This window comes from Schistocerca cancellata, chromosome 4 (genome assembly GCF_023864275.1).
Source record: "Schistocerca cancellata isolate TAMUIC-IGC-003103 chromosome 4, iqSchCanc2.1, whole genome shotgun sequence".
In the NCBI taxonomy this organism is placed as follows: Eukaryota; Metazoa; Arthropoda; class Insecta; order Orthoptera; family Acrididae; genus Schistocerca; species Schistocerca cancellata.
Genome location: NC_064629.1, coordinates 52,512,225 through 52,529,263, shown reverse-complemented (window position 1 = coordinate 52,529,263; position 17,039 = coordinate 52,512,225). Strand labels below are relative to the sequence as shown.

The 17,039-nt window shown below is 43.8% G+C and overlaps 1 protein-coding gene across 1 annotated transcript in view; it reads right to left on the bottom strand.

Moving 5' to 3' along the window:
- Positions 1–81: 81 nt before the first annotated feature.
- The window catches only part of LOC126183266 (ADP-ribosylation factor-like protein 8B-A), a 47,407-nt gene continuing 30,449 nt past the window's right edge, over positions 82–17,039 (bottom strand). The window contains exon 4 of the mRNA XM_049925089.1: positions 82–1,916. Within this exon, the coding sequence (XP_049781046.1) occupies positions 1,796–1,916 (121 nt within the window). The 3' untranslated portion in view covers positions 82–1,795. The remainder of the gene's footprint in view (positions 1,917–17,039) is intronic.

Genomic DNA, 17,039 nt, shown 5'->3' with positions numbered 1-17,039 from the left:
ATTACTGAATTAAGTACAGGTGTTTACTATTCACTTGTTAAAAACAATACTTTATCTGATGTACGTACAGAATAAAATCAGCTGAACTAATTTTAGTTTTCCAAACACCTTTATTTTGTTACAATATGCTGGAACATAATGTGGTTTTATCAGTCAATCCATCTTTTTTTTTTAAATCAAAGTAGTATGTGTAATATTACTGTTATGTTTCTGGAAGCCATATCTTTGCCTTGAAGACTTTTCATGTGACATTATGATGCATTTCAATTTTGTGTTACTCAAGATTCACAAAAATATTAATTTTTTAAGAGCATCATTGTGTACCTACACTGCAAAAGAATACTTTTAACACTGGAACAAAGTGTGTGCCATCCTGTGGGCTACAGCTTCACGAACGAGATGTTTGGCAAACACACAGTGATGATTCTGCACCAGTGAACTATGTACAAGATGAAATAACAATATGTCTCTTACATTACACCATACTCTCAACATTACTCTAGACATCTGTCTGAACCGTCTTATATGTTCTACCTGCTGTTCCACGAGGCTGACAACACACAACAGTTAAGATAAGGTGGTGACTATTTCATGGCAGTGAGAAGAATCTTTACCTATCATGAAAACTTTCAATTTAGCAAGACTGGTGGTCACACAAAATAAAAAATATTAAAATGTGACAAGATGTCTCATATTGAAGGAATGATAACCAACAAACTCCCACTCCATTGGTTCAGTTTTAATTTGGGGGGGGGGGGGGGAGGGGGGGCTGGGTGGAGAGCATGATTATGTGACAGCAAAAAATAGGACAGTTTTCATATAGAAACATTTTAATAATATTGGAAAGAATTCTGTTAATGTTGGTTAATTAGAAAACAATGCATACAATATGTTTTCATAACAAAATTATCAGCACAAGGTATCTGCACACTGTTTTAACAAATGTAGCCACCACAAATTTAGGATTTAGAGGAGGGGCCACTTCTGACACAGGAGCATTCATTAGAGTTTCCATTATTAATTTTCTGCGTTGGATACCCAGTCAGTCAATGAAGCTTGCATAAATGGATTTTTGTAAAACTCAAATATTCTCTGTAATAGATTATTTACCTTGTCCATATGAGATATGCCACTCCTTATAATTTGAGATTCCACATTACATTCCATTCCATGTCTAATTGCTGGCAGAACCACAGTTCCAATTATATATGGATGAATATTAACATATCAGTTAAGCCACACCTAGTTTCTGCTTCCGCACAATAATTACATGTGTAACTCCCCTTATCCAGAAACACAGCCCAACAAAATGGACAAAAAAGTAATCAGCCAAGCTCAATTTTCATTTTGTTGTTCAATATTCCCTTAACTGGAGACTTAAATTACTTATTGAGAAGGAAGAACACACATACCAAATGTTCCTAAAGGAAACGAAAAACAAAAATGATATTTTCTAAGCAGCTCTAAGACGAAATTTACACTCCATGATTTTACAATTCAATTCTTAAAAAGGCATCTATATCACTCTACACAAAATGTGTGTATACACACACACACTTGTTAAATTACAGAACATTATCAAGTTTGTTGCACAATATTCCAGTTTCCCAAGTATTTCTTGGAAAATACTAATTAGTTATAATCAGCCTTTAACACAGATTAATAAACTTTAATCACAATAAAACATACGTAAACAAATTTATGGCCTAATCAGGCACTGAGGAGGAGGGTGTACAACGACTAGTAGCAACATTCTGTGTGTCAGTCACCTTGCTCCAATTTTTACCAAGTGGCACTAGCGTATTCCTGACTTCGAGTGAGCAATCAGCCACTGCAGAGTTATATCAATGTTGTCTTTCTCCTTACAAGATATTGAGTAACAGCAAATTTCACGGTCTTGGATCGCCGACAAGTTCCTTTAAAACAGAGAAGTTACAAATAAATGACAAAATATAGCAAAAAAATTGTGGCTATCAAACTACTACATCTCCCACTCACTCAAGTGGAGCCCCAAACATTTCTTCACTTGGTAAAAGTATTATTATTCAAATTATGGTAACACTGCAAAGCCGTACTTTGGTAATGGAACAAAGGGATATTTCAATTGACACACTACTGTACAGCTAATTGGCTTGATGGTCTTTGATCATTCTTTACAGATAATTTGCATGCGAAATAGCTCCACTCTTAACCATAACTTATTACATGTCACATACCATGCATCATTTGTACTGAATCCTAGAATAACCAAGGTTTATTCCATTGGAACAGTTGTGGATAGCAACTGTAGTACATTTCAAAAAGGAAAAGGAATTCGGCAATCAGTTGCAAATCCAAACTGCACTTTTAATAGCAGCATTAAAATTATTGGAATGAATGTAAGTGATGAGAACAGGTTTTCTGGACAAGAAATTAAAGAGCTTATCAGTATGTTGTTGCTAATCCTGAAGTATAACTGTTTTAAATTTAATGATGAAAACATACCTCCAAAATGACTGACTTAGCATGGGAAGCTACATTTCTGGAGTGCTGGCCAATATTTTGATCAGTTATATTGAAAATAAGTTTTTCACTGAAAATCCCAGTTTAACAAAAAAGATAGTATATTACTTCAGATATGTTGACAATAAGCTATTGTTAGCCAAAGGTAACAATAATGTTGTTAATGCCGGCCGGAGTGGCCGTGCGGTTCTAGGCGCTACAGTCTGGAACCGCGTGACCGCTACGGTCGCAGGTTCAAATCCTGCCTCAGGCATGGATGTGTGTGACGTCCTTAGGTTAGTTAGGTTTAAGTAGTTCTACGTTCTAGGGGACTGATGACCACAGCAGTTAAGTCCCATAGCGCTCAGAGCCATTTGAACCAATGTTGTTAATGAAATCGTCACCAAGTTCAATGATTTACATGATAAAATCAAGTTTACATGTGAAGTTGAAACCAATGTTTCCATAAATTTTTTAGATTTGAATATCTGGAGTGAAAATAGGCAACATAGTTCTGGGATCTTCAGGAAAAATACTTTTTTTCAATTTTGCTATTAATTGCCTATTCAAGGTCCCACTTTCACATGCTGAGCAAGAAATAGAGTTAGGTATCAGTAAATATATAGCCAAAGTGAACAAATATCCTCCATGGTACTAGCAGTAGACCATAAGACAGATACAGTAAAAAACATTTGTTTAATATACTACAGAAAAATTAGTACAAGAGTAGCATCAGTATTTAGGAAACATAAAATAGTGGCTACAGTCTCAACTACAAATAACTTTGGGCATATTTTAATGAACAGTGTTGCTACAAAATGTATTTATCATGACTCAGTTATGCAAAAAATAAAATGTTTAGACTATGTTGCACATTATATTGGGCACGATGTGGTTGGGTGGAGAAGCGACCAAACTACACGGTCATCACTCCCTCCAACATTGGATTAACTGAAGCTGATAAAATCCCATATTAGAAGAGGGAACTAAAATGTCCATAAAATGATAAACTATTGACATGAAAGGAAGGAAAAGGGCAGAAGAAGAGGTGAGGGAAAGAAAGTGGCTAATGACAGGGGTGTGAAGGAAGAAGCACAGGAGACAAGAGAGAGGCCCAAGACATAACAGACCCCATAAGGAAAGGAGTGGGAAGAGAGAGGGCCAAGGTGAACCACCACACCCAGTTGAAGCCAATCCAGTTGGGGCGAATGGGGGAGCAATAAGGTGGACGATTCCTCCCTTAAATAAAGCGATAAAAACCCCCATCACAAATAAAATGTAAAACGAGATCTGTCGCTGGGGTAGTGTCAGCCAACACCAGGGGTAGTGAGCCTGGGAGGCTAAAAGTCTATCACAGTGTGGCTAAGTTGGGGCAGTCCAATGAGATGTGAGCCACGGTCAACACTGATCCACAACGACAGAGAGGGGGGTCCTCACGGAAGAGGAGATAACTGCGAGTCAGCCAAGTATGGCTGATGCGGATCCGGCATAGGATGACAGAGGCCTTGCAAGAGGCCCGCAAGGAGGACTGCCACGGAGTTGTAGAATCCTTAATCGCCCTGAGCTTGTTCGGCAAAGAAAGAGTGTGCCATTCTGCATCCCAAAGGCCCAAAACCTGACAACGTAATGTCGAGCGAAGGTCTATTTCCAGAATGCCAATAATAAGAGATGGCGTGGCAGTAGCTAATTTAGCCAGTTGATCAACAAATTCATTGCCAGGAATCCCAACATGGGCTGGGGTCCAAATGACGACCACCAAGCATCCTTGTTGAGCAAGAAGAGAAAGGGAGTCCTGGATAGCGATGACCAATGGGTGGTGGGGGAAGCACTGACCGATAGCGTGCAAACCGCTCAATGAGTCACTACAGATAGTGAAGGATAGTCCTGAGCAGGAGTGGATATGGTCCAGTGCGGGCAAGATGGCTACCGATTCTGCAGTAAAAACACTAAAGCCATCTGGCAAGGAACAAAGTTCCGTGTGTCGCGCATAGGTGTAAGGAAAACCGGTGCGGCCAGTAACCATGGAGCCATCAATATAGATCACTTCTGAACTCAGAAAGGAACTGAGGAGACAGGAGAACTGGCGGTGAAGAGCCAACAGATGGACAGAATCCTTTGAATCTATTGACAGATCAAGACAGAGCTGCGGCCAAGAGATGCACCATGGAGGGGTACGTGCGGAGAAAACATGCGGTAAAGAGAATTGCTGAGCTCAGGAAAGAGCGACTGAATGCTGACAGCCATGGTAAGCCCACATCGTTGCCGCCGCTGTGGTAGGGTGATCTCCGTGTCTGGATAAAGGAGACCGTAATTTGGGTGCTTTGGGGTGCACGGAAAGCGGAGCGCGTAAGATATCAGCTCGCGCAAAACTCGCAGTGGTGGAATCCCCGCCACTGCGACAAGGCTAAGTACAGGGCTAGTCCAGAAGGCACTAGTAGCAACTCAGACCCCACAGTGGTGGATGGGGTCTAGTATCTGCAAAATCAAAGGTGACACAGAACCATAGACAGGACTTCCATAGTCTAAACGAGACAGGACCAGTGCTTGATACAATCACAGGAGAACAGAGCGGTCTGCACCCCAGGTGGTATTGCACAGACACCTAAGAACATTGAGATGGGACCAGCACATCCTCTTCAGCTGGTGAAGATGAGGGAGCCATGTCAACCAGGCATTGAAGACTACACCCAAGAAGCGATGGGTGTCCACCACCTCGAACGGCTGGCCATCGAGGAACAGGTCTGGATGGGGATGGACTGTACGGCGACGGCAGAAATGCACGACACACGACTTGGCCGCCGAAAACTGAAAGCCATGGGAGAGAGCCCACGAGTGCGCCCGGCAGATTGCCCCCTGTAGATGGCGTTCTGCAGCACCTATTACGGAGGAAGCGACGTAGATACAATAATCGTCAGTATACAAAGAGGGAGCCACTGGCGGTCCAACAGCTGTCACCAGACCATTAATGGCTACATCTACATCTACATCTACATCTACATGATTACTCTGCAATTCACATTTAAGTGCTTGGCAGAGGGTTCATCCAACCACAATCATAATATCTCCCTACCATTCCACTCTCGAACAGCGCGCGGGAAAAACGAGCTTTGATTTCTCTTATTTTATTTTGATGATCATTCCTACCTATGTAGGTTGGGCTCAACAAAATATTTTCGCATTCGGAAGAGAAAGTTGGTGACTGAAATTTCGTAAATAGATCTCGCCGCGACAAAAAGTCTTTGCTTTAATGACTTCCATCCCAACTCGCGTATCATATCTGCCACACTCTCCCCCCTTTTACGTGATAATACAAAACGAGCTGCCCTTTTTTGCACCCTTTCAATGTCCTCCAGCAATCCCACCTGGTAAGGATCCCACACCGCGCAACAATATTCTAACAGAGGATGAACGAGTGTAGTGTAAGCTGTCTCTTTAGTGGACTTGTTGCATCTTCTAAGTGTCCTGCCAATGAAACACAACCTTTGGCTCGCCTTCCCAACAATATTATCTATGTGGTCTTTCCAACTGGAGTTGTTCGTAGTTTTTACACCCAGGTACTTAGTTGAATTAACAGCCTTGAGAAGTGTACTATTTATCGAGTAATTGAATTCCAATGGACTTCTTTTTGAACTCATGTGGGTCACCTCACACTTTTCGTTATTTAGCGTCAACTGCCACCTGTTACACCATACAGCAATCTTTTCTAAATCGCTTTGCAACTGATACTGGTCTTCGGATGACCTTACTAGATGGTAAATTACAGCATCATCTGCAAACAACCGAAGAGAACTGCTCAGATTGTCACCCAGGTCATTTATATAGATCAGGAACAGCAGAGGTCCCAGGACGCTTCCCTGTAGAACACCTGATATCACTTCAATTTTACTCGATGATTTGCCGTCTATTACTACGAACTGCGACCTTCCTGACAGGAAATCACGAATCCAGTCGCACAACTGAGACGATACCCCATAGGCCCCCAGCTTGATTAGAAGTCGCTTGTGGGGAACGCTGTCAAAAGCTTTCCGGAAATCTAGAAATACGGAATCAACTTGAGATCCCCTGTCGATAGCGGCCATTACTTTGTGCGAATAAAGAGCTAGCTGCGTTGCACAAGAACGATGTTTTCTGAAACCATGCTGATTACGTATCAATAGATCATTCCCTTCGAGGTGATTCATAATGTTTGAATACAGTACATGCTCCAAAACCCTACTGCAAACCGACGTCAATGATATAGGTCTGTAGTTCGATGGATTACTCCTACTACCCTTCTTCAACACTGGTGCAACCTGCACAGTTTTCCAATCTGTAGGTACAGATCTATCGGTGAGCGAGCAGTTGTATATGATTGCCAAGTAGGGATCTATTGTATCACCATAATCTGAAAGGAACCTAATCGGTATACAATCTGGACCTGAAGACTTGCCCGTATCAAGCAATTTGAGTTGCTTCGCAACCCCTAAAGTATCTACTTCTAAGAAACTCATGCTAGCAGCTGTTCATGTTTCAAATTCTGGAATATTCCATTCGTCTTCCCTGGTGAAGGAATTTCGGAAAACTGCGTTCAATAACTCCGCTTTAGCGGCACAGTCGTCGGTAACAGTACCATCGGCACTGTGCAGCAAAGGTATTGACTGTGTCTTGCCGCTTGTGTACTTTACATACGACCAGAATTTCTTCACATTTTCTACCAAATTTCGAGACAAAAAGAGGGGCGCTCAGGACGGAATCCTGTGGAACCCAATTTTCTTGCCAATGGGAAGTGCTGTAGGAGGAGCCAACTGGGACCCAAAAAGACCAACAAGAAAGGAAGTTACAGATAATAACTGGCAGAGCACCACAAAGGCCCCATTCGTGAAGGGTGGTGAGGATGTGGTAGTGCCAGGTGGTGTCACAGGCTTTATGCAGATCAAAGAAGACTGCAAGGAGGTGTTGCTTATGGGCAAAAGCCGAGCAGATAGCAGACTCCAGGTGGACCAAGTTATGCACCGTAGAGCGGCCACAGCAAAAACCACTTTGAGTCCATGACAAAAGGTTGCGGGATTCAAGGATAAAAAACCGCCACCGAATCATGTGTTCAAGGAGCTTGCAGAGGGTGTTGGTGACGCTAATTGGACAGTAGCTATCGAACTGAAGAGGTGGCTTCCCTGGCTTCAAAACCGGAACAACAATGCTTTCCTGCCACAGGGTAGGAAAGACTCCATCACTCCACAGACTGTTGAAGAGGGTCTGTATACGATGGTGGCCACAAGTGTTGGAGCATTTGGTTATGTATCCAATCCGGTCCAGGAGCCGTGTCGGGACAGAAGATGAGGGCGCTGGCGAATTCCCACTCGCTGAATGGGACATTATAGGGCTCCAAGCAGCAAGAAACAAAAGACAAAGGCAGTCATTCTGAGTGCTCTTTCAGGAGAAGGAACGTGGGCGGATACTGAGTCGATGCCGAAGCTTGAGTAAAGTGTTGAATGAAATTTTCTGCTACAATGTTCGGATTGGTAAGGACAACACCATGCACAGAAATTCCTGCAACCCCGGTGGGAGGACAGTTGCCAAAAATTCGCCTGAGTTTCACCCAGACTTGTGAAGAGGGAATGTAGTCCTATGGCAGCTACATATCGTTCCCAGCAAATGCATTTCTGAAATTTGATTTGGTAGTTGGCCCGGGTGCGGAGTCATTTAAAGACTAAAAGAAGAGCAGAAGAAGGGTGCCGCTTGAAGTGTTGAAGAGCACGGCGGCAGTCTTTTATGGCTGAAGCAATTTCCGGAGTCCACCAAGGGACCATTTTCTGATGGGGAGAACCTGAGGAAGAAGGGACTGCTGAAACAGCTGCTGAAAGGATGTAGATTCACCAACACTGTCGAGTGGGAATACGGGGGGATGGGAGCAGAGGAGAAGGCACCCCAATCAGCCTTATATATGGCCCACCTGGGAGGGTGACGGAGCAAGAGAGACTGAAGGAAGGTCAAAACAATTGGGCAATGGTCGCTGTCACGTAAGTCATCGTGGACACCCCACTGAATGGAGGGAAAAAGGCCGGGACTGCAGATGGAGAGGTCAATGGTAGAGAAAGTGCCGTGTGCCACACTAAAGTGTGTGGGAGCACCTGTGTTTAGTAAACAGAGGTCAAGCAATGCCAGAACAGGTTCAACTGTCCTGCCCAGGGCAGTAGTCTTATGACTACCCCAAAGAGGTTTGTGGGCATTAAAGTCCCCTAGTAGCAAGAAGGGAGAAGGGAGTTGTAGAAGAAGGGTGGTTAAAGCAAGGGATGTGGGCAGCCTGTCAGGTGAGAGGTAGAGATTACAAATTGTGATTGGAGTGGCCAGATGGACCCTGACAGCAATGGCTTCCAGAGTGGTATGGAGGGGAACCCATTTACTAACAATGTCCTTGCGGACCAAGGTACAAATACCACCAGAAGCCTGCAAGGGGCCAATTCGGTTCTGACAAAGTGTGGAACCCACGAAGGGCAGATGAGTAAGAATTGACAAAATGCATCCCCTGGAGTGCAATACAAGCAGCAGACTACAAGGAAAGAAGGGGACTCAAATCTGGAAGGTGACGCAAATATCCATTACAATTCCACTGAAGGATTCTCAAGCCAGAGTCCAAATGGGAAGCTAATGGACTGGAGTCTGTCACACCGCTAAGTCGCCATCCGTCACTGATAAGGATTGGGTAATATCCATATAGGTGGGGTCAGACTCTGTTGGTTCATTGACTGGAGGAGGGGAAGGCCACACCTCAGGGGGTACCAGAGGGGCCTTGCCCGTGTTCTTGTGTTTCTGCTTCTTCTCTTGGGAAGGAAGAGAAGAGCACACTTCAGTGAGGGCGGGCACAGAATTACATCAGGCAATCTTGGCGCCCACCGCCCGCAGATTGCGCAGCCGATGTGGAGCAGCAGACTGCTTTTCAGGGGGGTGCTGAGAAGAAGAGTCCAGGGAGGGAGCTTCAGTACTGGTGGCAGCCAAAGGAGGGGAACACTTTTCCAGCAGGGGAGGGGGAGCAGCTCCCGAAGGGCTGTGCATGGGTACTCACAGGGAGGGGGAGGGGGTGTGGGAGAGGGAGGAGGGGGAATGGACATAACTGAAGCAAAAGTAGAAGTCATAGACACAGGATGGAGCCAGTCATACTTCTGAAAAGCATCAGTGTAGGTGAGCCGATCTAAGGCTTTGTACTCTTGAATCCTCCTTTCTTTCACAAACACCAGGCAAGCATGGAGAATGCTGTCCATGACAATTTACACACACTGGCGGGGGAGCACAGGCACTCCCCTCACGGAGGGGGTGCCCACAGTCACTGCAGAGGGGATCAGTGGTGCAGCAGGAAGACTTGTCCAAACCGTAAGCATTTAAAGCACCTGAACGGTGGTGGAATATAAGGTTTTACATCACACCGATACACCATTACCTTGATCTCCTCTGGGAGGTTGCCCGATTGTTTGGAGGGCCTCGCTGCACACGCAGGATAAAACGAACCCCTCGACACTTGAGGTTAGCACAGAGCTCCTCATCAGTTTGGAGAAGATTCCAGTGGAAAATAATTCCCTGTACCGAGTTCGAAAAGTGATGGGGCAAGACGGAAACTGGGACGTCACCGAGACGGTCACAAGCATTCAGGGCATTAGATTGGGCAGCAGAAGATGTCTTTATGAGCAAAGCACTGGACCGCAATTTACTCATCGATTGCACTTCGCCATACTTATCTTCAATCGCCTCGATGAAAAACAAAGGCCTGGTCATGACAAAACTTCCATCATCCAGCCTGGTACAAACCAGGTACCAATGGAAAGGTGTCAAACCAAGCCGGCGAGCTTGGCCTTCCTCCCAGGGGGTGGCCAGGGAGGGGAAGGCCGAAGGATCAGAAAGAGTGTCACATCTGCTACCACTCTTAGAGACGGCCACAGAATGGCCAGGATGGTGAAGCTTTTGTCACTTCAGGCGCAAGGCGTCCACCCTAGTACCACCCACTCCGACCAGGGGCTCGCCCCGTGGGTGCCACCCAGCCACAGCAAGGGCCGTCGCACTGCGACCATTGCCGGGAGTTCTGGTTCCCCAAAGTGATGAGCATCGACTCCTGGGCATAAACGAGTCGTTAACAGCTCAGGTACTAGCAGTGTGATCCCTGTGGTTTCAGGGGGCTCAGCCAAGTGGATACTTAACAAGCCCCACGACACGGACTGGCTACCGTGCTGGTGACCCAGCAGGAGGGGGCCAGGGCGCAAAGGGAAAGGGGAGGGGGAGAGGAACCTGCACCATGGAAGCTAGGTAGAGAGTTCATCCCCAAATGGCTCACACTGAATGGAAAATTTGGGAAATGGAGGTCAAACCCCAAAGGGACCAAAAAACTCCGAATACGAGATGGAAACAACAAAGTAAACAATAGCACAGACCAAAAACAAAGCCAGGAGGATAGCCAGGTCGACATGAAGTCCACTAAGAGGGAAAAAAGAGGGGGCAGGGACGAAGGAGCAAGGATAGGGACGGAGAGGAACAGGGATGGTAATGCAGCCTGGAAAGGAAAGGAGGCTGCAATGGCTAGGGGCCCCATGCACACCACACACGTACCCACAAAAGGACTGTGGGCCCCCTGGGGGTTTTGGCATGAGGGATAACACTAAACTCTGTTTGGTGAACATGTGGCATTGGATAGACGAGATATACTTGAAAAATATAACTGTCCACATAACAGAGTGGACTTAAAGTGTTCTGTGCTTAAGGTCATACATGGCACTGCTCCACCGAGCTGAAAAAGGCAGATTTGTGGACTTCCTGGAGGAAATAGAGAATTTCTTCAGTCTGCAGTCTTCTCGTATCAACTACTCAATGCTGTGGTGATGAGAAACAGCCTTTTTTGCGAGCCTTTCAATTGCCATCTACTTTGTGGCAGACGATGTCACTACCCAGTAGGATGTAAAATGCCTAACAGTTCCCTTTATATGACACCACCTGGCAATTCACCACGTGAGAACAAAATTTGTTATTACTTGCGGGTGTTGCTCATCCTCTAACTTTTGCTATTATCTTGCTTGTTAGTGTTCTTTAGCAGCAACTGCACCAAATACATTTGAATTGAGCTATTAGTTGAAATCTTTTCTTCTCTACAGCTAAAGCACTGCAATTCAAACGATGTTTTAGTGAGTCAATTTTCCACTAACTCAATGCTCCAGCTTTTTAGATGTTTTAGTGAGCTAATTTTCCACTAACTCAATGCTCCAGCTTTTTAACACTTAACAATCTTTATGATAACACTGTTTATATTGATAGTGGTCATTTAGTTTTCGTTTTTTTTAAATTTTAATATCCAAGTAATACAAAAAAAATTGTACTGGTAACTGTGTCAGGGTTATAGAGGACGTTCCTCTACCCATATGACAAGCTGTGGCTGCTTGCACTGATCTGTGAACAATAGCCTCAGTTTGGCTATGTAAATCAAAGTCTTACAGTAATGTGTTGTCACAAGCCTGATGAGTCTCTACGACTTGGTTTAAACAGTATGTTGCCTAATTTTGTTATTACAATTGTACAATGTGAATTTAATTTACATCTTTTAATTACTGATTCTTGTATAATTTCTTGTATTTTTTGATCACTTAAGACTGCTACCCAACAGCTAAAATCAATCCTGAAGACACATTGTTTTAGTATACATTATGAAGGAAAAAAATGCTGCAGTTGGAATCAGCATATGATTCCTCATAGCAATTCAAGACAAAAGTGTATCTAGCAAAACCTAGCACCACCAATATGTTTAACAGAAACCAGATTTTAAATAATGAGGCTATGGCAACACTAACTGCATGGTGTGTGATCAAGAACAAGTAACATGAACTCCGCACTGTGCTCCACCTGTATCATTTGCTCAGTGAGACAAGGGAATGCCGTTGGGAAAAGATATGCACATCTGCCAATGTTCGAGTCTTGTTCATGCCAATGCACACAATTTTATCCATTTTACACCTCCACAATATGGTATCTAGGGTATTTCTTTCTGTTACTGTTACTTTTATTTAAACACTAAGACATAACATGAACTTCTTACAGACATAAATGACCACTTTGTTTCATTCATGACACAAATAAACCCAACAATAAATACTAGTGGCTACAGTATCATCATCATCTGTGTTCATGAGGTACAAAAAACACAACAATTAGGCAACACTAGATTACACTTTATACAGCGCACACAATAATTCCTTTCTGTACATTTGATACCCAAGCGTATCTTCACAGAGCCAGTATAAACACGTACGAGCAACAGTCACTTTAGAGAGGACATTCATTCAATGCGACCACCTTGCATTTGCTAAAACTTCCCCATTACTGGATCACACTTTCTGACCCTAAAAAATACACCTGCAGCCACCATTGCCAAAGCTGCATGCACATAAGCTATCAGGTCATGTACATCCATGGATGGAGCACTATAAATTTGTTCCTCCAAGTTTCCCCACAAATAAAAATCTAGTGGTTTAAGGTCCAGGGAATGTCAAGGCTAGAACACTGGACCTCCACAACCAATCCATGTCCCTGGAACACACTTCATTTAAATAGTTATTTGCATTCATTTCAAAGTCTGAAGGGGCACCATCATGTTGAAACCATAATTGTCACTGAATACCATGTGGAACATTTTCCAGGCATCAGGCAAAGTATTGCAAAGAAATGTACAACAGAGCCCATAAGCATTCCTCCCACATTTACAGCCCACAGATTTATGCCAAAGTGTGCCACATTCACGGGTAACACGCGAGTCGTGTTCCGAGCAATAATGGCTGTTGTGGAGGTTGAAAATGCCTTCACGAGTGAAGCTAGATTTGTTAGTTGGTATCACATGATCTATTGAGTGTTCGAAACCTTCCACTTGGTGCAAAAGCCATTCACAAAACTGTATTCATCAAATGCAGTCTTCTGGCTGCTGGTGTTGAGTTAATGTGTAATGATACGCAAATACTTCTTCATTGTACAACAAACACTTCAATATCCATTGGCTCTGAGCACTATGGGACTTAACATCTATGGTTATCAGTCCCCTAGAACTTGGAACTACTTAAACCTAACTTAACATAAGGACATCACACAACACCCAGTCATCACGAGGCAGAGAAAATCCCTGACCCCGCTGGGAATTGAACCCAGGAACCTGGGCGCGGGAAGCAAGAACGCTACTGCACAACCACAAGCTGCGGACTCAGTAACCATTCTTTGAGATATCTGGAACTGCTCTGCTATATCACAGGTACTTCGCCGAGATGATTGGTGAACGTTTTCAAGAATTACATCCTCTGATGAGTACGCCTAGTCCTCCAGTGACTTATGTCCATTACTTTTGGGCAAAGATAACCGTTTCCTGAGGGTGTTGCTCAGGGTGATGAAAAACATTCTTTTCAAGACGGGAACCTGATGAGGATTCAAACCATAGCTCCATGGTGGATGTGAGTTTGCTGTCACAGCAGTCTCTACTCAGTAAGCTACAATGACTGGTACAGTAGTGCGGGATGATACACTTTCCTCTGTACATTTCAATGTGCTTCACAATGTGACAGTGTTGCCAGCTCTTTTTTCATACCTGTCTTTTCAAAATGCACCCGATCCGATTTTGTAAGATAAACTTTTGTCTTAATCTGGATGAGGAAACACACACTGACCTCCAAGTGTTGCATTTTTTCCTTTGTCCTGACGATTCTGCGGAGATCTGGGGTGCAAATTTCTCGACCTCTGCTATCGGGTGGGGGAATGTAGGGTCCCCCTGAATAGGTCAGGTGTGCACTACACACAGGAAGCGGCTACAAGGGTAGCAGAGTACATGTGGAGTGCACATGTGGGTTTTTTTAGGTTAGAGAATTCCCTCCATAGGCCCGACAAGACGGCTCCAGAGATGCGACAAGGTAGCAGAAGGCAAAACACAACAGGGAATAACAATTTTAATGTGGTAATAGTAAACTGCAGGAGCATCTACAGAAAGGTCCCAGAACTACTCTCATTAACAAATGGTCACAATGCTCATAGTACTAGGGACAGAAAGTTGGCTGAAACCAGATGTAAACAGCAATGAAATTCTAAACTCAAATTGGTATGTATACCGCAGAGACAGGCTGGACAGTGAAGGTGGAGGCATGTTTATAGCGATAAAAAGTGCAATAGTATCAAAGGAAATTGACGGAGATCCGAAATGTGAAATAATTTGGGTGAAGGTCACACTTAAATCAGGCTCAAACATGGTAATTCGATATCTCTATGGGCCCCCTGGCTCAGCAGCTGTTGTGGCAGAGCACCTGAAGGAAAATTTGGAAAATATTTCGAGTAAATTTCCTGACCATATTATAGTTTTGGGTGCAGATTTTAATTTGCCGGATATAGACTGGGAGACTCAAATGTTTATAACGGGTGGCAGGGACAAAGAATCCAGTGAAACTTTTTTAATTGCATTTCTGAAAACTACCTTGAGCAGTTAAACAGAGAATCGACTCGTAGCGATAACATATTAGACCTTCTGGTGACAAACAGGCCCGAACTATTTGAAACAGTTAACGCAGAACAGGGAATCAGCGATCATAAAGCTGTTACTGCATCGAAGATTTCAGCTGTAAATAGTAATATTAAAAAAGGTAGGAAGATTTTTCTGTTAAGCAAAAGTGACAAAAAGCAGATTTCAGAGTATTTGATGGCTCAACACAAAAGTTTTGTCTCTAGTACAGATAGTGTTGAGCATCAGTGGACAAAGTTCAAAACCATCGTACAATATGCATTAGATGAGTATGTGCCAAGCAAGATCATAAGAGATGGAAAAGAGCCACCGTGGTACAACAACAGAGTTAGAAAACTGCTGCGGAAGCAAAGGGAACTTCACAGCAAACAAACATAGCCAAAGCCTTGCAGACAAACAAAAATTACGTGAAGCGAAATGTAGTGTGAAGAGGGCTATGCGAGAGGCGTTCAACGAATTCGAAAGTAAAGTTCTATGTAGCCTACTGACTTGGCAGAAAATCCTAAGAAATTTTGGTCTTATGTCAAAGCGGTAGGTGGATCAAAACAAAATTTCCAGACACACTGTGACCAAAATGGTACTGAAAGAGGATGACAGACTAAAGGCCGAAATACTAAATGTCTTTTTCCAAAGTGGTTTTACAGAGGAAGACAGCACTGTAGTTCCTTCTCTAGATTGTCGCACAGATGACAAAATGGTAGATATCTAAATAGACGACAGAGGGATACAGAAACAATTAAAATCGCTCAAAAGAGGAAAGGCCGCTGGACCTGTTGGATACCAGTTCGATTTTACACAGAGTACGCGAAGGAACTTGCCCCCTTCTTGCAGCGGTGTACCGTAGGTCTCTAGAAGAGTGTAGCGTTCCAAGGATTAGAAAAGGGCACAGGTCATCCCTGTTTTCAAGAAGGGACATCGAACAGATGTGCAGAACTATAGACCTATATCTCCAACATCGATCAGTTGTAGAATTTTGGAACACGTATTATGTTCGAGTATAATGACTTTCCTGGAGACTAGAAATCTACTCTGTAGGAATCAGCATGGGTTTCGAAAAAGTCGATCGTGTGAAACCCAGCTCGCGCTATTCATCCATGAGACTCAGAGGGCCACAGGCACGGGTTCCCAGGAAGATGCCGTGTTTCTTCACTTCCGCAAGGCGTTTGATACAGTTCCCCACAGTCATTTAATGAACAAAGTAGGAGCATATGGACTATCAGACCAATTGTGTGATTGGATTGAAGCGTTCCTAGATAACAGAATGCAGCATGTCATCCTCAATGGAGAGAAGTCTTCCGAAGTAAGAGTGATTTCAGGTGCGCCACAGGGGAGTGTCGTAGGACCGTTGCTATTCACAATATACATAAATGACCTTGTGAATAACATCGGAAGTTCACTGAGGCTTTTTCCGAATGATGCTGTGGTATATCGAGAGGTTGTAACAATGGAAAGTTGTACTGAAGTGCAGGAGGATCTGCAACGAATTGACGCATGGTGCAGGAAATGGCAATTGAATCTCAATGTAGACAAGTGTAATGCGCCGCGAATACACAGGAAGAAAGATCCTTTATCATTTAGCTACAATATAGCAGGTCGGCAACTGGAAGCAGTTAATTCTGTGAATTATCTGGGAGTATGCATTAGGAGTGATTTAAAATGGAATGATCATATAAAGTTGATCGTCAGTAAAGTGGATGCCAGACTGAGATTCATTAGAAGAATCCTAAGGAAATGCAATCCGAAACCAAAGGAAGTAGGTTACAGAACACTTGTTCACCCTCTGCTTGAATGTTGCTCACCAGTGTGGGATCCGTACCATATAGGGTTGATAGAAGAGAGAAGATCCAACGGAGAGCACTGCGCTTCGTTACAGGATCATTTAGTCATCGCGAAAGCATTACGGAGATGATAGATAAACTCCAGTGGAAGACTCTGCAGGAGAGACGCTCAGTAGCTCGGTACGGGCTTTTGTTAAAGTTTCAAGAACATACCTTCACCGAGGAGTCAACCAGTATATTGCTCCTTCCTACGTACATCTCGCGAAGAGACCATGAGGACAAAATCAGAG